Genomic DNA, 22,757 nt, shown 5'->3' with positions numbered 1-22,757 from the left:
AGCGGTTTTAGATACGGGTGACACGGGCGGTTGCCCGGGGCGGCATCGTGATGGGGGGCGGCATCACGGGCATCGGCAAAAACAAACAAACAAAAAAAAAAAATGCTCGTACTCATGCTGCCCCGACGGCAGCCAGCGCATATTGGGAATGTCATAGGCACCGATCGGTTTTCTATCGCCCATTTGCTGGGAGTAAGGGCGCCCTCCGTTTGCGAGGTGCGCCTGCTGCTTGCGGCACAGGGAGGAGAGGGCGGGGCGGCGGGGGATTCTCTGGCTGGCTGGAGCAGCATCTAATAACCAACTCGCAAAATAAAACAAAATAAAACAAAACAACAAACACGAAAACACCGGACATTATGATACAGACTTATAATTTGCACCGATATTTTTTTCGAAATTCTATACACGAAAACTGAGCGCGAGAGCCCTCGGTGCGCCTGCGCGCTGCTGAAGTCAAAGTAAACTTTATTGTCATCTCCGCTACAGACAGTCCAGTATATAGAGAGACGAGACGACGAGGGAGTGTTCGCCCAGGGCGCCAAACAGGCTAGGACCGCCACTGATGTTATCAGTCCATCAATGGGCGTTATTAGCAGTTATCACCATATAACTGTGGCTCACATTGGCCCTCCTGCACCTGCTAGCAGGCTCAGTAGGTCGTTATCACCAATTGGTGAGCCGGATCGCTGTGTCACTGTAGGAGGGATGACGATGAATCCAGATCCAGTACAGACAGACTCCAGTTCACTTCACACTGAGACGGGCGCATAGCAGCTAACTTCTGAAAATTGTCAATTTAATCAGTTTCAATATGATTTCCTCATGAACAGAAACAGATTTCATAATGAAAAGGCGTCTGAACTTTACTCTTTTGCCACAAGCATCATCTGTATGATGGAAGTTGAGCCTGGACATAGTTTTTTGCTAGTATATTACTTTAGCTGACGCTAGCTTCAAAGCATGCAATGAGAGTGTTAATAACGTTACTAATGTTCAGTTACACTTTACTAGGTCACATCTGTGAGACACGTCACTTAAATAAAGAAGGAAATATTGGCTCTGTTTTATCTGCTGTGCCCAAAAGTGACTCCCTGTATTTAAACTGCTATGAATAACTTGTTGGTCTATAATATGTGAAACGTGTCAAATGTATGTAGTTTGTTGCAGAGGGACATTTATATATCCAATATTTATCCAGTTAAAAGTCACATTGAAATTCAAAAATGTCTTTTCAAGAGTTGTCTGTCCAAGATGAGCAGAAACTGCAACAAATATAACAATAGTTATTTAAGGCTATTTTAAATGGCCAAAAAGGACCAGATTGGTTATAATGCACCTGCTTCAGAGGAATAAAGATACTTGAAAAACTGTTTTTATTTTATGTATAACTGACCGAGGACACCATCAGTCAAAGACATTAAGACAAAAAGACATTACTCATACACAAACACATGGAAACATTGGAAATCTGCTTGAACAGTGCTCCGTGGGATGCTCAAGGCTTGGGAAATCTTTTTGTAGCCTAAGCCTGCTTTAAATTTCTCAATAACTTTATCCCTGACCTGTCTGGTGTGTTCTTTGGACTTCATGGTGTTGTTACTCCCAATATTCTCTTAGACAATCTCTGAGGCCGTCACAGAGCAGCTGTATTTGTACTGACATTTGTTTACACACAGGTGCACTCTATTTAGTCATTAGCACTCATCAGGCAATGTCTATGGGCAACTGACTGCACTCGGACCAAAAGGGGTTATTTATTTGTAAAAAAAATGTTTGGAATCATATATGATTTTTGTTCCACTTCTCACGTGTACACCACTTTGTATTGGTCTTTTACGTGGAATTCCAATAAAATTGATTCATGTTTGTGGCTGTAATGTGGAAAAGTTCAAGGGGGCCGAATACTTTTGCAAGCCACTGTAAATATGTGTTCATCGCTTCATTCTTAGAATTATGAGAAATAAATCAGAGGTGCTCAGTTTAAAGAACACTGCCTTTATTAAAAAATTAAAAATAGTCACTTTGTGGAGGTAAACACAGACGACACGAGAGCTCCTGATTAACACTGCTCGTTTATTGCTCATCACCACACAACTGAATACTTTTCCCTCCAAAACACAGCAACAACACTTCCTGAGAACTGGGTGTGAGTGGAGCCCTCCAGTGGTCCACCACACATGCCCCATCCGAACACCCAGTAGGGTCATCCCCTAGTCCAGAACCCTTTCTTTAATCAAACCTCCAGAACGGCTGAACCAGAGAGGTGGAGAGCTAGCGGAGGGGAAACGAGCCTGAGGACCAGGCTGGCATGGGCGGTCAGGAAAAGCTGAAGATAGCTCGGGCCCCGCCAGGTGGGGGGCACTCTCAGAGGAAGAAGCAGGGTTGTCCAGTCCAGATAAAGGCGGGCGGCCACGGCGGGGGCCCTGAGCCGGCATCACCTGATCATCCAGAAGCACATGTGCTGGTTTAAGTCTGTCAATAGAAACAGCCTCCTGCCGATCCCCAAAGTCCAAAAGGAAATGCTTCCGGCCCGGTTGAATAACCCTAAAGCGGCCGTCATACAGTGGACGCAGCGGAGGCCTATGAACATCATGCCTTACATGAAACAACAAAACAAACTGCGAAGAGTCCAACGACCTCGGAACAAAGGTGTCGGGCGGTGCCTTTCAGGCCAAATGGCATGCGCAAAAATTCAAACAGGCCTAAAGGGGTAATAATAGCAGTTTTGGGGACGTCTTCGGCCGCACTGGAACCTGGTGATGTGGGGAATGGGGTAACAGTTGTTCTCCGTGACATTATTCAAACGGCGAAAATCCCCAAACGGCCGCCACCGACCGTCTGACTTGGGCACCATGTGTAGCGGAGAGGCCCAGGCACTATTCGAGCGCTGACGTATGCCGAGGCGCTCCATTGCGGCAAACTCTTCCCGAGCGACGGGGTCGAGGCGGCGCGGGCGTGCGAACACCGGGGGACCGACCGTCGGAATATAATGTTCAACCCCGTGCTTCGTTGCCGTGTTTGAGAAGTTAGGAACAGGCAGTGAAGGGAACTCCAAGAGCAAACACTGAAAAACATTCCCTGAAGTCACTAAATTAGCCCGATTCAGAGGCTCGATAGCGCGAGTGAAACAGGGTATTGAAGAAAAAGACAGGGCATCGATTAAGCGTCTGTTTGCGACATCGACCAGCAGTCCATGGGCACAAAGAAAATCGGCGCCCAAAATAAGTACAGAGCTAGCGGCAACAACAAAGGTCCATTGGAAATCCCGACCATGAAAACAATCACGAACCTTTCCCCGAACATTGCGATGGGAGAGCCATTAGCCGCAATAAGCTGCGGTCCGCAGCCCGCTGCTAAACTGTCGGCGCCAGACGGGGGAAGGAGGCTCTTCTGGGAGCCGGAGTTGACCAGGAAACATCTCCCGGAGCGCGAGTCTTCTATGAAGAGCAGTTTTTCTTTGTCACCAGCGGTCGTGGCCGCTACAGCGCGCTGGCAGGGCCTGTGTCCCAGGGTCGGAAAAGCGCAAGGCAGCAGGCAGCGGCACGCTCTGGCGCCACAATGCTGATGGTAGAAACAGAGGTCCCGTCCATGGTGTCGCTGTGCTGCGATCTTTGCCATCAGCGAAGGATCGAATACGTCAGGGCAGGTCAGCAGGGAAGTGGAAGGCGCCGCCCGCGAGGCTGGAACTAGGTCGTGATCGTGGAAAGCGCGGGTAGCCAGGAGAATATGATCCTCGTCCTCAGCTAGGGAGCGATAATCCTTCGTGCCCAGAGGCGGAGAGTTGGCGAGGCCGGCTCTCACAGCCGCCGGCAGCTGTCGGAGGAAGATGTGGGTGAAGAGGAATTCCCTGTCGTCCGGTCCGAGAAAGGATAGCATATGCTCCATCAGTTCGAGAGCCGTACCGCCACCCAGGCCTGAGAGGGGGAGGAGCTTCTTGGCTCGCTCTGCATCGAAAAGGGCATAGCGCCGAAGAATCAGCTCCTTAATGGCGGCGTACTTCCCTCGGGTGGGTGGGTCCCGGAGGAGAGTCAACGCACGACGGGTTGCTAGCGGGTCGAGAGAGAGCACCACATGGTGATATTTCGTGTCGTCAGCCGAGATGCCACGAAGGGCAAACAGCCTCCACGTGGACGAACCACGACGGGGATCGTGAAGCCAAAAGTCCGGCAGCTCGAGCGCCACAGCAAATGCAGCTGCAGCCGGAGGCAGAGGGCTGGTGGCTGCTGAGTCGGTGCCACCATCGGACTGCAGCATGTTCGAGTCAGGGGTCACCAATGTGGAGGTAAACAAAGACGACACGAGAGCTCTCGATTAACACTGCTCGTTTATTGCTCATCACCACACAACTGAATACTTTTCCCTCCAAAACACAGCAATAACACTTCCTGAGAACTGGGTTTGAGTGGAGCCTTCCAGTGGTCCACCACAACTTAGTCAAATATGATACTTCAAATATTTCACTCCAGCAGGACATGTCAGCATTTCTGAAATATTTTTGTATTTAACTCTAATCAAAGCACGATCCAGATCCAGCCTATAAGAACATGAGCTCTTATCCTTTAGCCCCTCTGACACATTGTTATGTGTTTCACGGAGACATTCAAGATGGCGCCACGGCTGGCAGCCTCAGTACTGCGCTCTCTCACACTTTTCTTGTTTCTGTTTATTTTCTGCGCTTTTGGTCACTCAGACCACATCAATTTCTCCAGAGATCAACTGCTAAACATCAGGCAGTCGTCTTACTATATTTCTTATCCATTTTTCACAAACCCAGAAAGTTTATTGGAGATTTTAGTTGGAGGTGCAGCAGCTCTCTGTGGCTCCTGGAGGAGACGTAGACGGGGGACTCACGCTGGTGCGCTGGTGAAACTACGTCAGCGAGGATTCCGCACGGCACTCCCCTCCATTCACCTCGCAAATCTCCGCTCTCTTCCAAACAAAGTCGATGAATTACTGCTCTTAAACAACTAACAAGGACTTTGCACGCTCTGCTGCCCTCTGCTTCACTGAAACCTGGCTCAGTGAGTGAGTCCCAGACGCTGTCTTAAATCTGCAGGGCTTCCAACTTCACCGGGCGGACCGCGAAACGGAGCTCTCAGGGAAAACAAAGGGTGGTGGAGTCTGCTTCTACATTAATGAAGGTTGGTGTACTAATGTCACAGTGTTACAGAAACACTGCAGCCCACACTTGGAAAGTTTTTTCATCAATTGTAAACCATTTTATTCACCGCGGGAGTTTTCTTCCTTCATGCTGGTTGGAGTTTACATCCGTCCTCAGGTCAACGCGAACAACGCACTGTGCGAGCTGGCTGACCAGATCACCACCCTGGAAAGGAAATTCCCAGATTCGTTTACAATTATCCTTGGGGATTTTAACAGAGCAAACCTTAAACACGAACTCCCTAAATACAGACAGCATATAGACTGCCCCACCAGGGACAACATCATACTGGATCACTGTTACACCACTCTAAAAGATGCCTATCGCTCTGTGCCCCGGGCAGCTTTGGGACATTCTGATCACTGCCTGGTCCATCTTAATCCAGTTTATAGGCAAAAACTCAAACGTGCCAAGCCCGTAGTCAAAACTGTGAAGAAGTGGACTAACGCAGCAAAGCAGGAACTGTAGGACTGTTTTGACTGCACTGATTGGACTGTTTCTGAAGCTGCATCTGATAACCTGGATGAGCTCACGGACACTGTGACATCATACATCAGTTTTTTGTGAAGACGTGTGTGTGCCAACAAAGACCTTTTGCAAATGCAACAACAATAAACCATGGTTCACTCCTAAACTCCAACATCTTCGTAAGGCCAAGGAGGACACCTACAGAAGTGGTGACAGGGCCCTGTACAAGCAAGCCAGGAACACACTGACCAAGGAGATCAAAGCAGCTAAAAGGATCTACTCCCAGAAGCTGGAAGAACGGCTCTCAGCCAACGACCCTGTGTCAGTGTGGAGGGGCCTGCAGGAAATCACCAGCTACAGATGCCCCCCACCCACTGTTAAAAGCAAACAAAGACCTGGCAAACGAGTTAAACACATTCTACTGCAGGTTTGAGACGGACAGACTCCCACGCCTCACCCTCCCCTCCCCAGAGACACTGCTTCAGACACTGACCCCCAACACACCTCCCACCTCTTCCCCTTCACCCTCACCCTCCCCAATCCAGTCTTAATGACCACCCCCACCCTCCCCAATCCAGACTCAACGACCACCACCACCCTCTCTTCTCCTCTCCTGCTTCAAACGCTCCACCATCATCCCTGTTCCCAAGAAACCCACCATCACAGGACTGAATGACTACAGACCTGTTGCCTTGACGTCTGTGGTCATGAAATCCTTTGAACGACTGGTGTTAGCCCATCTGAAGGACATTACAGACCACCAGCTGGACCCTCTGCAGTTTGCCTACCGGGCAAACATGTCGGTGGATGATGCAGTGAACATGGGGCTGCATTACATCCTGCAACACCTCGACCGCCCGGGAACCTATGCCAGGGTCCTGTTTGTGGCTTTTAGTTTGGCTTTTAACACCATCGTGCCTGAACTTCTCTCCTCCAAACTCTCCCAGCTCAGCGTGTCACCAGCTACCTGTCAGTGGATCACCAGCTTCCTGACGGATAGAAAGCAACAAGTGAGGGCTGGGGGAGATCACCTCTGAAACTCGGTCCCTCGGTATTGGTGCCCCTCAAGGATGTGTCCTCTCACCACTACTGTTCTCCCTCTACACTAATGACTGCAACTCCAAGAACTCGGCTGTTAAACTCCTAAAGTTTGCAGATGACATCCCCGTCATTGGCCTCATTCAGGATGGTGATGAGTCTGCATACCGGCAGGAAGTTGAGTGGCTGGTACTCTGGTACAGTCAGCACAATCTGGAGCTGAACACTCTTAAAACTGTAGAGATAACAGTGGACTTCAGGAGACATCCCTCAACTCTGCCCCCCCCCTACCATATCAGACAGCCCTGTGTCGACTGTGAAGATCTTCAAATTCCTGGTTACCACCATCTCCCAGGACCCGAAGTGGAAGATTCATCCAGGATCTGTACCTCTCAAGAACCAGGAAACGGGCAGGGAAAATCATCACAGACCCCTCACACCCTGGACACAGACTTTTTGATCTGCTGCCCTCTGGTAGACTGTACAGAAGCCTGCAGACCAGGACCACCCGACATAGGAACAGTTTCTTTCCCCTCGCCATCTCCCTTCTAAGCAGTTGACCTGTCACATTGCTCCCACTGCCAGACTGCAACTGCACCTTATGTACATTCTGTTGTAGTCATTCCACCTCATTTCATTTCTGTATTTTATGTATATAAGTTTAGATTGGTTATTTACAGTTTGTTTACACAGCTTTGTGTATGTATGTGTATGCATGTGTAATGTATATATAGACACGTGTGTGTGTGTGTGTGTGTGTGTGTGTGTGTGTATGTGTATGTGTGTGTGTGTGTGTGTGATTTACATTGCTGTGCTTGAGAGCGTCCATCTACCGGAACCAGTATTTAATGTTCGCTCCATAACAAACATTTATTCATTTATTCTAAGCGATCTCCTTATTAAAGGGTCTCTAGATTTTATGTGTCTGACTGAGATGTGGTTGCAAAATAAGGATTATGTCCAATGTTCCCTCTAATTTTTCATGTGTCTGAGCGAACACACAATGTCCCTGAGCTGTCCCTTGGATCACTGGATCACCTTGTCATTAACATCAGCCACGCCGCTTTGCCCTTTTAGAGCTGTACATGGTGAAGCTCCTCCATACATCTCTGACCTGTTGAAACCTTGTGCTTCATCCCGAGCACTTACGTCTTTAGGTCAGAGGTTACTGTTGGTCCCACGGACTCGGTTCAAAACACGTGGGGATCAGGCTTTTTAGGCACCGAGGCTGTGGAACTCCCTACTGTTGTCTTTACCCTTTCTAGACTCCACTGACTCTTTTAAAAAGCAGCTGAAGACATTTCTATACAAACGAGATTATGTGCTATATAAATATATTTTACTTACTTACTTGAATAAAAGTTGATTTATGAATATAGTTCACAATATTTTTTGATTAAAATGTGATTTATTTTTTACTTTATCACCTAATTAAATTATAATTCTGTAAATTAGGGTAAATGGTAAATGGTCTGTATTTGTATAGCGCTTTACTAGTCCCTAAGGACCCCAAAGCGCTTTACACTTTCAGTCATCCACCCATTCACACACTGCTGATGGCAAGCTACATTGTAGCCACAGCCACCCTGGGGCGCACTGACAGAGGCAAGGCTGCCGGACACTGGCGCCACCGGGCCCTCTGACCACCACCATCTGTAAATAAGGGTGATATGTGGCCTGTGTGGGTTCTCTCTGCTTCCTCCCACAGTCCAAAAACGTGTATGCTGGGTTAACTGGAGATGTGTGGTTGTTAGCATAAATGTTTGTCTGCCTCTGTCTAGCTCTGTTTTTACCTGGCTACATCACCATGGTTACTGATGCTTAACCTATAACCTGGTCTGGAGCAGGTTACGTTCAGAGTTTGTGTTTAAAATTGACTGAAGTGCCTCGTTTTCACTGATTCTTTCATTTACAGAAAGCTTTAAGTGTGATATAGATTGTCAGATGTCAGTGAATGAGGCCCAGCTGTAAAGTCGCAGCAGTCACACAGTATGTGTCTCATTGTCACTGAGTCTCTTTTACAAAGATAGAACTGCAGCTAATCGTGCTCGTGTAGCCAGTTAGTAAAAACCCAACCATCAGACACAGCAGACATTTAGTGATAATCTCACTGTATGTGGTCTTTTAGCGCCTCCTAGTGATGAACATGTGGAGTGGTGTTAGTCTGGGTGACGAGTGTAACTGTTGAGTGAGACACACCGAGCCTGCATGCTGGTAGCACCTTAGCTACAGCTCGGGTGTGGAGAAGCTGACAAAGAAGGTTTTCTAGTTTGTAAGGAGGAAAGAACTGAGAGGACTATTTAAAAGAGGCTGGAGAGTAACACAGAGCAGCCAGGAAAGTTGCTCACACAGTTTAGACAGTTTAGCATCAAATGTTTTAGTGAGTTAGCTCCCAGCTAACTAGCACACCAGGTGACTATCAAATCGGCTAACTAGCACACTGGCTAACTAGCACACCGGCTAACTAGCAGACCAGCTAACTAACAGACAAGCTAATGCACTAACTAGCAAACCAGTTAACTAGCTAACAACCTAACTGCAGCCACAAGCTGAAGGACGATTAAATATAGTGGAGATATCAGGGATGACACTGGTGTGTCTGATTCACTCTTTAGCACTCTGGTCACTCCGGTGTGTCAGCCAGAACACCACTGAAGGCCAAATGATCCCAGCGTGTGAAATAAGGAGCTTTTTTTTAGAGGGTGTGGGGAGCCACAGCCCCGTCCACCAGGGCATGAAACCAAACTCAAAGCAACAAATGAGTTTTGCATCAATCATTGGTTTTTAATTTGAGATCTACGTATGTCTAAGAATGCTAATCACAAACTGCTAATGAACTTCTACCATGGAGATCCTTCTGCTGCACACTGTGGTTCAGCTGCTGTGGAGGACAAGAGGAAACTGCAGTGGGTGGTGAGGGCTTGTATATAACTTGTACATTTCTGTGTAGATACTTAGTCATTACATACATTCCCTGTGTACTATGGAAGTGTACGCACCTCCTAAACTTTAAGTCTATTTTTTTTAGTTTCTCAATTTCTTTCATTTTTTTCTTATTCTGAAGGAATTTTAGTGTAAAAGTCAACCTGCTGCTGAGGGAGAGATGCCAAACTGTGTTTCATTGTTCTTGTAAGAGTGACAGTAAAGATCTGTTCTATTCTATTAATGTATAAAATGGTAAATGGCCTGCATTTATATAGTGCTTTACTCAGTCCCTAAGGACCCCAAAGCGCTTCACACTACATTCAGTCATCCACCCATTCACACACACATTCACACACTGCCAATGGCAAGCTACATTGTAGCCACAGCTGCCCTGGGACAGCACTGCCAGAGGCGAGGCTGCCGGACACTGGCGCCACCGGGCCCTCTGACCACCACCAGTAGGCAAACATGGGGTTAGTACCTTGCCCAAGGATATTTGGCATGCAGCCAGGAGGCAGCCTGGCTGTATAATAACCTACACTATGCCAAAAATACATTTTACACATTTTGCTAAGTTTTTCACTACATTTGAGTCAGACATGGATGCAATAGACTCACAGAATAAGTTTGAGTCCCTCACTGACTCAAACTCCTTCAGTGACACTTCCAGCCTTGCAGATTAGTTTGCTGATCCTGATGGCATCTCTGGAGCTGATGCTGTCCCCCAGCAGACAACAACAAAATAAATGGCACTCACTAGTCCACTTTACCCTCTAATCACATCTCTGACATCTGCAGGTTGCTCCAGTAGAGACTCTTGTGCAGTGCCAGGTGTTTATGTTTGTATTTGTCTATAGGTACACAATAGATATGACCATAGACGCACACAGGAGCACAGATGGTTTCCATCTTCACCTGCTTCCCTCTTTCTTCACACAACTGTGAGGATGATGAAGAGGTTTCAGGACGAGGTGGTCAGCAAGCACATGATAAAGCAGGGCCACTGAAACTCTCTCGTGCAGCACATGTTTAATAATACTCAGCTTTAGGGGTTTTTTTTCACCTGCCAGCAAAGTAACAGCTTCACTAATGTGAACAGTCACAATGTTAAACTTTTCTACATTTTTCATATATTTGTTATAGTTTTACATCATCTGTTTATGCTGCAGAATAAAGTCTGTTAACAGAGTCCAGGATCTGTAGAGCAGGTCCAGCACTCCCTTTACTGTGTCCACTTTCATCAGCCCCTGTGAAGTGACACAGAGTGCATGTGTGTCTGTTAGCTATTGTTTATTGTGAAGAAGACAGATGGAACAAATTAATACACACTTTTAGAGAAATCTGAAAAAGAAACACGTGCTTGGGCTCCTTCTGTGCTCGTATTTATTAATGCTGATCTTTCTTTCTTTCTTTGGCACAAGCTTCAGTCTTTTCTCTCAGGGCGCCTTCACACTTATAAATACACCTACATTCATTTATACACAAACATCATAAAACAAAGGTGCTTGCTTTGTAAAAGAAGACATAAGATCCTCTCTTAACAGCACATTGATATCAAATACAGGACTAAACAGGATATAACAAGTCTGTGGGTGTTTTCATTATTACTTGCTAAGTATTTTTCCAGTGGTTTGAAATGTGACTCAAGTCTGACCAACACTGGCTCCAACCGAAACCCTTGGTGCAGTTTCCTAAACAGGTTATCTTGTGCCCGTGTCCTGTGGAAGTGCAATTATTAGAATTAGAAAACACATGCATATCATATATAGCAGCTTAGATGAAGGTGGTGTCTGGCGAAACTCTGACTGACATGGCATCTCGGGTAAGCTTGCTAATCCTCTGCTAGCTCATGGCTGCAGTGGGACTGGAGGCCTTTGACCTCCACCAGAAGGAGGTGCTAACACAAACACACTGAAACAAACTTTTGTGCTTCCAAATTTACAATCACACATCTTCCTTGTTGTCGTGACTTGCCATGGCCTCACCCCCACACCCTTAGGGGGTAAATGGTTTATTTTTAGAGTGGGGCTGCATGCAGTGATGCTAGTGTTAGCATGTTAGCTTTAGTAGGTGGTCAGTGTGAAACCAGAAGAGCGTCTGAATCAGCAGGGCTCCATTTCACTGCAGTGTCACATTCTTTATATATCCATGCTGGACATTTGAATAGACTGAATATGTCACGGTCCCAGGTTTGGTGTTTTTGTACTTTGGACTTCTTGCTTATTTTTAGCTACTCTGTTTGGTTGGTTTAGGGTTTCTTAGTTTAGTTTTCCTGTTAGGTTTTATTTTCAGTTATTTCTAAATTTATTCACCTGTATAAAGTTTTATATATAACTATAATTAAGAGTTCATCTAGAATAATGTAAAATATTTTTCATATTTTTATAAAAATGTGAAATAATGGATTTATCAGCTAAATCCTTATTTATGTCTATTTTATTACTTTATCATCTAATTAGATTAAAATTCTCTAAATAATGGTGATACGGTGGCCTGTGTGCATAGCTGGACTGGCCATCGGGCATACCGGGAATTTGCCCGGTGGGCCGATGGTGATTTTTCATTTTTATGGGTGGATGGTTTTTTTTTTTTGGTTTTTTTTTACGGTATGAACACTGAAAAGTGGTCAATTGGCCAGAGGCTGGGAGATGTGTAAAAAGAACTCAATTGTTGTTTGGTAGTGGCTGTTGCGGAGCCACTACCGCAACACTGTTTGATTGACTCCTTTGACTATATGAAAGGTCAGTGTGTGTCTGTACACAGACTGTTGTGTTGGACTATTATTCAGTTGTCTGCTGAATGTTTTCAAATGTCTGCATCTCAGTGTAGATGAGGCTGGGGGTCATGGGAGGCCACCATAGCTGTCTCTTCAACATCATGATATCATCATAAATGCTGCTGGACTGTCTGATGGGCTGACGGTGAAAAAGCCGTCGGCCTCTGGAAGGAAACAGAAGACATTTCAGAGGCTGCAGATTTCTTTGATTTGGGGCCTTTTTCAGCTTTATTGGACAGAGCAGTGAAGATAAGTGACAGCAAAGCAGAGGGAGAGAGAAAGGGGGCGTGGCCCGGGTCAGAATCAAAGCCAGGCCAGCTGCTCTCCACCTCGTGGCACATGATCACCTGCTCATCCTAGTGAGCTCCACCAGCAGCCCTTTCACACAGTTTACACTGTCAAACACTGTGTGTGGACCTCAGCTAACAATAGGCTACATTTAAGTCTGGACTACATGCTTTTATATTGAGGCAGATTTTTCACTGTTTTTATTCCATCAGCAGCTCAACATCATGAGCAGCTTTGACATAAAGACATCAAACTCAAGCTGACTTTAAACTGGATCTACTTTTAATACAGGGGCTCAAAAACAACCAACATCTTTATTATATATCAGGACAGAAAGTCATTTCATCTCAAATGGAAAACAGCTTTATTTGGAATAATCAGCACTATCAACTGGTTTGGGATCTCCACCAGTTTCATGTCTTTACAGCTTCTCCAACAAAGTTCCTGTAAAATCAGCATCTTTATTGGTTTGATAGTGATTGATTATTCAGTCCCAATCTGCTGTCATCTAAAGAACAAAATGATGTTTCTATGAGTCAAAAAGCTCCAGATGTTGTTCACAAAGAAAACAAAGATTAGGAACTTAAACACAAAGTGTTTGGAGCCAAAATGTTCCCAAGCTGCTCTTTTTGAAATGGCAGAGGTACAGTGGTGTCTAACAGCACACTGTGGAAGGCAAACATGTTATTGTTGGATGAAACTTCATGAATCCTTTGTAGATTTGAGCTTTTGGAGCCTTTCTTTTCTCTTCAGGTGTACAGAGGCTGAGGAGGCAGGTGAAGCAGGTGGAGCTGTTGCAATGCTGGCAGAGGGTGTGTCTTAGTAACTCTGTGAGGTAGAACTGGATCGAACATTGTGGATGTGTTGATGTTGGAGCCATTAAGATTCTCTGCCACACTGTAGGATTTCCCTTTGATTCACTGTGGGGGCATTTTGGAGTCTGTCAATGAAACTCTTCATATTTGTGTTTGACACCAGTTTATAGAAACAGACAAATGTGTCATGCTTTTGTTTGGCCTCCGAACAAGCAGCTTCTGAAATTAGCAGAAGCTGCTGAGAATTGTGCTGATGAGAGGTGAAAAGGCTGAAAATTTTGCAGAAAAGAGGTGAATCAGCAGAGTTTCTGCTGAAAAGAGTTTTTTTTTTCTGAAAACAGCCAAAAAACCTGGAATTTGTGCTGAAAAGGGGTGAAAAAAATGAAAATTTTGCTAAAAAGTGGTGAGGAAGCTAAAGTTTACCAAATCAAAGTATTTGTGCCAAAACATAGTATTTCTGCCATATTGTGGTAATTGTGCCACAAAAGTTATTACATTAAAACATGAATACGGATTAAAGATGAAAGAAACTGGCAACAAATTCCTCCACTACAAACCAGTCTGATACCACTACTTTGCAGTGTTCACCTTTACTAAGGCACTACCCAAAAGGCGCCACAAGAGGGCACTCCAACACAAGAGATGACCTATGTACACTGATGCACTTAGTAACAGTCAGGCTCCTACTTTGCCACTACGTAATACAGCGGAAATACAGTAGCAGAAATACAATGTTTTTGCTTAAACACTGTAATTTCACTCAAATACTATGAAATAGCAGTAATACTATGATTTGGCAGAAATACTATGTTTCAGTACAAATACTATGACAAAGCAGAAATACTATGACTTAGAAGTAATACTATAACAAAAGGGATTCCTCAAAATACTATGAAATTGCAGTAATTCTATGATTTGGCAGAAATACTGTACTCCGTACAAATACAATGCTTTGGTACAAATACTATATTTTGATTTTAACTCTATGATTTGAAAAAGATGAAAGCATTGAAAAAGGTGAAAAGGCTGAAATGAGCAGAAAAGAGATGAATCAGCAGAATTTCTGCTGAAAAGAGGCAAAGAAGCAGAACGTTGCGCTGAAAAGAGGTGAATGAGCAGAATTTCTGCTGAAAAGAGGCAGAAGTTTCTGTATGTAGAAAAAGAAACACGATGAACCATGTGTGAAATAAATAAAGAAATGAAATGAAAGAACAACCTGATTCTGCTCAAATTCACCAATCAGAGCTACTGCCTCTGTCTGCTTCATTAGGCTGGGTACTTGTATGTATTTCGGTCCATATTAGAAAAGCTGCTAAAATTATAAAACTTTGCAGAATTGTAATAAATGATCAATATAAATGACAGGTCTGTGATAGTGTATAAATTTGTAGTGAAAAAACAAATGTTGACCAAGGTGGGATTGAACCCACGACCTTTGAGGTGCAGAGCTGTGTCATTACTGATTGCACCACCTGGCAAGGGGGCGGGCGGCTGAAAGACAGACATTTGGGCAGTCAGAAAATAGATCGCGGTGAGCGGCGAAAAGCGCCGTTTTTTGGAGTTACAAAACGTTGTGTAACTCAAAAACTAGGAGGGCTAGCAGCATAATTCTTGTACTGGGTGAATCAGCGGACTTTGGTGTATTTTGTCTGCGATTTTTATAGCTCTTTGTACCTCCGTCGCGGAGATATGACGAGAGAAGAAACGGCTTCATTTCCAGAGTTTGAAGACTGAGAGAAGGACAGATTTCTGCTAAAAAAGAGGTGTAGAAGGGTAAAAGGGCTGAAAATTTTGCAGAAAAGAGGTGAATCAGCAGAACTTCTGCAGAAAAGAGGCAGAACAACCTGGTTCTGCTCAAATTCACCAAACAGAGGTACTGTTTCTGACTGCTTCATCAGGCTGTGTACTTGTATATATGGTGAATCTCTGCAGAATTTCTGCAGAAAAGAGGCTGACTCTATGAATCCACAATCTCAACAGGGTTGTCCGATAAGAACAGATGGCTTATCCACAAAATCCACTGCCACTCAGGTATATGTTGTTCACTCATTTCTTTAACACGAAGCCGAGGTACACATCCATAATGTGAGTGAGGGGATTTAACAGGCTGTAAAATGCTATATGCCGTGTGGTGAAGTGATGGTGTGTGGTGTGGTTTAGTCTCATGGACGCACACCACTAACAGCATTAGAAGGAACGAAAATCCACATGGTGAGTAAAACTCTGCTGACTCTCCACACCTGCAGCTCCGACCAAACTCTCTGCGTCGACGTGTGTGCGTAATGATGAGGTAGAATTGTGTCTTCTTATTGGTGAAGAGGATGGGTTGCCTCACCGCTCATTGGCTGGTCGGCAGCTGTGTGCTGATGTATTTACTCGGCAGATGTGGCTCTGTTTGTCAGTTCCGCCGACTGGCTGGCCTTTTGTACACTCACTGATGTCTGTCTGTCTCAATTTCTGCTTTGTCCTCTTCTCAGAGAGCCAGATGGAGACGGTGGAGGTGACAGAATGGAACAAGTCTGTCCTGCTGCCCTTTAAAACCAAAGATGACCTTCCACAGGATGCCACAGTGGAGTGGAGACGCTCAGACTCCAAACACAGGAAAGTTCACACGTTTCAGAGCAGCCAGCACCTTTCAGGTGAACAGGACGAGGTTTACACAGGTCGCACAGAGATGAACAAAGAGGCACTGAGAATGGGAGACCTCAGTCTGACCCTGAAAGAACTCGGCATCACTGACAGCGGAGTCTACACCTGCATCGTCTCCACGCATGGAAAAGTCCTGAAACAGAAAGTGGTGGTGCTCAGTGTCAAAGGTCAGTAAGCACATCACAGAGGCTGTGGTATGTTGTCATTTCCTTTTGTCAACTCTCTAGACTCCATTGACTGTATAAAAAAACATGAATCTGTGGTCTTTACAAGAAACCTAGAGGTGTCCTATCTACAGTTGGCTGAGATGCAATATGAGAAAGACCCATCTTTGGAACGTCTTTTTGATCCTTTGATCTACAGGTTAGAAAAGCAAGGGCTGAAATTTCTCTGCGTTTCTCTGTAAGCACAACATTCATTTAAATCCTGCTGTTAAAGGTTTTTTTCTATTTATTGGTATTTTTATTTTCTATACAGTGGTCCCTCGTTTATCGCGGGAGTTATGTCCTAAAAATAACCTGTGACAGTTGAAATCTGTGTAGTAGTCAACGTTATTTTTTACAATTATTATAGATGGTTTAAGGCTGTAAAACCCCTCACTACACACTTCATATACTTTTCTCAGACAGGCATGAACAGTTTCATGTTTCTCTCTTAAAAACTCTCAAAGTTCAAACCTTCATAGAAAAATAAGTCCAGCATTATAGAATGAAACCAAAGATCAAACCCTGTTTTCAGGTCCAGAACATTGAAATAGAGCAGCTGCCAGAGAATTCAACATTAATGAATCAATGGTGCAGAATTAGAGGAAGCAAGAGTTACAAGTTGAGTAAAGTTTCACTTATCTGACTGTTTTGTTTCACTTAACGCGCCTTATAATCCAAAAAAACCAGTAACTTCTACCTTTTTTTTAGCATGTCCAGTGTTAGATTTGTATTGTTTATTGTCATTTATGCTTAGAAATATTAACTCATATATGCTTAGAAGTGTATAATCATTTGTAGATTGAAAGAATGTCTCATCCTAGGTCTGTAACAACTCTGTGTAGCATGAAGAGGGGAGTGCGTCCACTCCTCTTCAGAGTGTTCTGGCATAGATCACACACCTGCTAAGAGAGGTCGTATCTTCTCTTGCTTATATATGGTATAGCAAACACACGTATATCTGGTTAAGTATAAGAGCCTTTTGTTCAGATGGACCGCTAGACTCCTGGCACCAGCTTTGGGGAGTCTTCCTGGGGTTACATCTTGACCCCATACACACGCAGACACACACACACACACACACACACACACAGGGTATTCTTTGTTCACATGCATACCTATATAAGATGTCATATGTTAATGAACCTATGCATATTCATGTAACCACAATAAAAGGAGTGCTATGGGGAACCTGGCTGAGAGTCTGACGGTGGTCAAGTGGGTGGAACGACACTTGGCTCCAGGCAGGCCTCCTCATGCATGAGTAACACAAAGACGTTGCCTACTTGTGTCTTGTTCTTTGCTGTGTAGCAAATTGTCCTGAACGTTCCAGCGAATAGGTTCAAACTACAAACCTATCATCCAGAATAGAATAGAATAGAATAGAATAGCCTTTATTGTCATTGTACAGGGTACAACGAAATTGGAGTGCCACTCCCTTGGTGCAAAATGCAATAATAAATATAATAAATAAAAAATAGTAAGATATAAAAGGTACAATAAAACAAACATAAGTACTCAAACAAAAGTAAGTATGATATTTACAGGATAGCAGCATTAATATAATGACAGTATGACAGTATGAATAGCAGCATAATATAATGACAGTGACAGCCCAATTTCTTGTGCGATGGTTAGCATCAGCGTCTTCCTTTTGGGTGCTACCGCAGGTGCCTGTGACGGTGCAAAATGTTTTGTCAACATTGTTTTCTGTTGGGGAGAAAACTTGTCCAGAACCATCTCCATTGTGTTTAGGTCAGGTGACTGTGGAGGCCAGGCCATCCTTCTTTGTCAAATAGCCCTTACACAGCCTGGAGGTGTGTTCACATTTTCAACAAGTCATTGACTTGTTGAAAAATAAATGGTGGTCCAACTAAATGCAAACCGGATAAGATGGCATGTGGTAGGATGTTGTGGTAGCCATGCTGGTTCAGTGTGCCTTCAGTTTTGAATACATCCCCCACAATGTCACCAACTTAAAACAGCAGGAGAATCCAAAAAAACAAAGATCTTAAATTTGGACTCATCAGACCAAAGCACAGATTTCCACTGGTCTAATGTCCATTCCTTGTGTTTCTTGACCCAAACAAATCTCTTCTGCTTGTTGTTTTTCCTTATTGTCTAGTCATTGTTTCTTAGCAGCTATTTGACCATAAAGGCCTGATTCACACAGTCTCCTCTGAACAGCTGATGTAGAGATGTGTCTGCTACTGGAACTCTGTGTGGCATTTATCTGAGCTCTAATCTGAGCTGCTGTTAACTTGTAATTTCTGAGGCTGGTGACTCAGATGAATTTATCCTCAGCAGCAGACGTGACTCTTGGTCTTCCCTTACTGGGGCGATCCTCATGTGAGCCAGTTTCACCAGCACTTGGTGGTTTTTGTGACTGCACTTGGAGACACATTCAAAGTTTTAGCATTTTTCCTGACTGACTGACCTTCAGTTCTTAAAGTAATCATGGACTGTCGTTTCTCTTTACTTAGCTGTAAAGAATTCTAACTGTTGTCAAATAGGGCCGTCAGCTGTGTACCAACCTGACTTCTGCACACACACCTGATGGCCCAACCCCATTAAGAAGGCAAGAAATTCAACAAATGAACCCTGACAGGCACACCTGTTACGTTAAAATCATTTCAGGTGACTACATCATGAAACTCATTGAGGGGAGGCCACAGTCAACAAAACAAAGAGTGCCGAAAAAGTTGATTCTGTTTAGCTGGACGTAGCGTTTTGTGGGAGAAATGTTTTGTCACTCATCCAAGTGACTTCTTCAGTGTCCGCTGACTGCAGGTTTCCCCAATCTTATAAACAGTACATTTGCATAATGACTGAAACCAGCCCACTAAAGGAACAATGGGTTTGAGGTCAGACAATTTGCACATTAATGATCAAGGAACTGACCTCACATGTGTTGCTCAGAGGAGATTTTTTCATCAGTGTGGTTCTCTCTTTGGTTTTGTAGAGTTATTTTCCTCAGATATACTTTTGTTGGGATCTGACACTGTGTAAATGAAATGCAGCACATAGCTTATGCTTGTCTGTACAACTTGTCTTCTACTTTATTCAGTCTACAAGCTTCAGACAGTGGAGGTGACACGGGGGGTGAAGCGTGTTCTGCTTCCCTTCAAAACCACAGCTGACCTGCTTGAGGACATCAGAGTGGAGTGGAGACGTTCAGACCTTGAAGATGTGAAGGTCCTTGTTTATGAGAACAGCCAAAACAAGCATGAAGATCAACATCAGGACTACAAAGGCCGCACTGAGATGAAGGAAGAACTACTGATAACCGGGGACCTTAGTGTGACCCTAAATTACCCTCGGCTTACTGACAGTAGAGTCTACACCTGCACCGTCTACAAAAAAGATGGAGCCATCCTGAAACAGAAAGTAGTGATACTCAGTATCAGAGGTCAGTAAACTTATCTGAGGTCAGTAAATTTATAATTCGTCTGTATTTACAGCTCATGTTGTATTTTATCAGACGACAAGGTGGAAATAGTTGAAGTAACAAAGGGGAAGAAGTCTGTGCTGCTGCCCTTTAAAACCACTCTTGATTTACCCGATGATGTCACAGTTGAGTGGAGACGTGGTGATTCCAAAGTCACAGTCCACACCTATCAGCACGGCCAAAACCTGCTAGAAGAACAGGGACCGGATTACAGAGGTCGCACAGAGATGAATGAAGAGACACTGAGGACTGGAGACCTCAGTCTGACCCTGAAAGACCCCCAAAAAAGCCACAGTGGTTTCTACATGTGCACAGTCTCCCAGGGTGAAGACATCCTGAGACAGAAAGTTGTGATGCTTACTTTCAGAGGTCAGTAAATGCATCACAGAGGTCAGTAAATGCATCACAGAGGTCAGTAAATGCGTCCATTTCTGTTGAGTGTTAGATGGGTCAGAAAGGGATTAAAATAATACACTTATTCTGAAACTGATAATATTACAAAACAATATTTAAACATGATCTATTATAGTGTCATTTTTGGTTCTGCTTTGTGTTGAAATGAGGAAAGGTTCTCATAATTTTCTTCGATTTCACTGGTTGCAATCTTGATTCCAGTGATTCAAATATTCTTGATGAATCACACCTGAGGTTAAAGACACATTAAGAGCCACATGATGTGTGTAACCTCTCCACTCTGCTATTTTAAATTTGTTTTATGTCTTATGCTTTTATGATTGTGTAAACTGTTTGCTTTTATGTTGCTTTTATTATTCTGCTGTGTACAGTGTCCTTGAGTGTTCTGAAAGGCGCTTTCAAATAAAATTTATTATAATTATTAAGTTAACTGAGACTTTGAATCACAGTTGTTTGTTTCCTCTGCAGGAAAACATAGTGCAAGCTTCACAGAGCTGTTTCAAGGTTTCCGAAAGAAGAGAAAATCCATAACTGATGGACCTTCTTCCTCTAAGTAAAGTTATCTTCCTCCCTCTTTCTCTTTGTCATGTGTTGCAAAGTTGGCGGGAAATGTAAAGACTAGAGCTGGATCATTTAAAATGAATTCTTAACGCATCAGCGCACATCCTGCAGGTTTAAATCCAATATTTGGTAATGCCTTGACTTACATCAGAACCTGAACACTGAAAGCATCATTCATCCTTCTTTCAGTCTCCTTTACTGATATAGTTTGTCTTATTTCTATTATACATATCGAAAGTGAATCAAGTGAATCATTATTTGATTGCCATGTTAAACTGGAAATAGCAATGTTACTGATGTCAATCATTTGGTTGCCCTGACCGTCTGTTTTGTCTTCCCTGGACCAGGATTTATGAATCTATTCATCTCACGGCTAGTGAAACAACTTGATGTTAAATAGAGGAGAGCTGGCAGGTAAGTCATCGTACACAGCCATTCCTCTCAGAAATGTTTGATTCAAGTTACATGCAGATCTGGATTTGGTTCGTTGTCTATCCCCGACTGAATGTTCTCTCTCACATTTGGAACAGGATGATCCTCATCTTATCATCTTCTGTCTTCCGGAGTACCACAAGATCTATATTAGGGCAACTTAGTTTTCCCTGAATATTCTTCTTTGGTTCCAATTTTAGAAAACATAATTTTCTCCTGTGACATCATGGATATTGTTATTGTCTCAAGCGGTTCCAATGACCCACTTGGGACCACTTGAGGTACCCTTCATGTCCCTTTGGAGCTAAATAGAGATAAGGCTGGTTTTCTAGCTTGTAAAAACAAATGAAAATGTGTCGACCGTCAGTGTGTTGCTCACAGACTGCAACATGTTCCAGTGTAAGGTGAGTTCATTGATCAAGTCTGCACCTGGAGGAAAGGCGTCTCCTGTTTCTTTACACTATGACATGAAAGAGCCATATTTTTACATTTTTATATCTGTGGTACTGTGTGTGATTGTAATCATTCAAACCGGTTTGTGAAGCAGTTTAAAGTAAAGCTGTGTAAGCTTGACTTTGTTGCATATATCAGAGGAGCTCTGTCAGTATTTAATCTTTTCATTTATTTTCATGAATTTATTTTATGAAAAAGCAATTTCTACTTCCATCTTTCTCCACATTCACAGTTCCAGCTCATGTTTGTACTGCAGGTTATCAGACATGACCATTAATGCTGAAGCAAAGAAGAAGTCACACTGACCGATAGTGAAACTGAGACAGTGACCAGAGAAGTAGATAAGAGGAAACAAGCTTTATTTACTGATCTCAGTTCAGGATATTGCTCAGACGAGAGACACAAAAACACAAACCAAGTGTTAAAAATAAACACCAAAGATCAGGTGACATTTGTTTGCAAAGCACTTTATAAATAGTATTCTGTGTATAATAGTTTAAATGTATGTTTTTAAGTTGAAAATATAGTGCATGAATGAAATATGAAATAAGAAAACTTACATATGGTTTGTCTGTGACACCCCTGAGTTGGGTTTCTAGACACTGGAAACCAAACCAGTACTGTGCCATAATGACTCGTGAACCAGCCAAACCTCTGCCGAGTGGTGCTTTCTACTGTCAGGCGACTTTTTGTCTGTGTCACATCTGTTTTTTCACAAACTACTTTGTTTGATTTATACATGCAGTTTTGCTGTTAATGGTTTTATAAGAACTAGCTGGTAGGATGCTAACAGATCCATGTCATAAAACACAATTACCAAATAATCACCAGCAAACTGTCTTACAGACAGGACGCTGACTTGAACAGTTTATCAGTTCATCATTTTATATTAATGATAAATGTTCAGAATATTTTTATTTTTGATATACATGCATGATTTATGTTTCAGCCATAAATAGTTTTATATTCATATAAACATGACTGATCAGTGTGTAGCTCAGTAAAGTTCCATTAAATCTGTCCACACTGTTGTGGGTTGTTTTGATTATTTAATTCTGCTTATCAGGATTTTTAAAATGTTTTTATTCGATTGCATTTATCGCTCATATGAAACAATAATTTCATG

The 22,757-nt window shown here is 43.5% G+C and overlaps 1 protein-coding gene across 1 annotated transcript in view; it reads left to right on the top strand.

Annotated features, from left to right (window-relative positions):
• The window catches only part of LOC106096543 (uncharacterized), a 121,701-nt gene extending 99,044 nt beyond the window's left edge, over positions 1-22,657 (top strand). Inside the window, exons 5-10 of the mRNA XM_019357233.2 lie at positions 15,949-16,287; positions 19,391-19,732; positions 19,805-20,140; positions 20,654-20,738; positions 21,094-21,160; positions 21,277-22,657. Of these exons, the coding sequence (XP_019212778.1) occupies positions 15,949-16,287; positions 19,391-19,732; positions 19,805-20,140; positions 20,654-20,738; positions 21,094-21,136 (1,145 nt within the window). The 3' untranslated portion in view covers positions 21,137-21,160; positions 21,277-22,657. The remainder of the gene's footprint in view (positions 1-15,948; positions 16,288-19,390; positions 19,733-19,804; positions 20,141-20,653; positions 20,739-21,093; positions 21,161-21,276) is intronic.
• The last annotated feature ends 100 nt before the right edge of the window (positions 22,658-22,757 follow it).

Source organism: Oreochromis niloticus, linkage group LG3 (genome assembly GCF_001858045.2).
Source record: "Oreochromis niloticus isolate F11D_XX linkage group LG3, O_niloticus_UMD_NMBU, whole genome shotgun sequence".
NCBI lineage: Eukaryota > Metazoa > Chordata > Actinopteri > Cichliformes > Cichlidae > Oreochromis > Oreochromis niloticus.
Note: the sequence above shows the minus strand (reverse complement) of the source record. Positions and strands in the feature narration are given on the sequence as shown.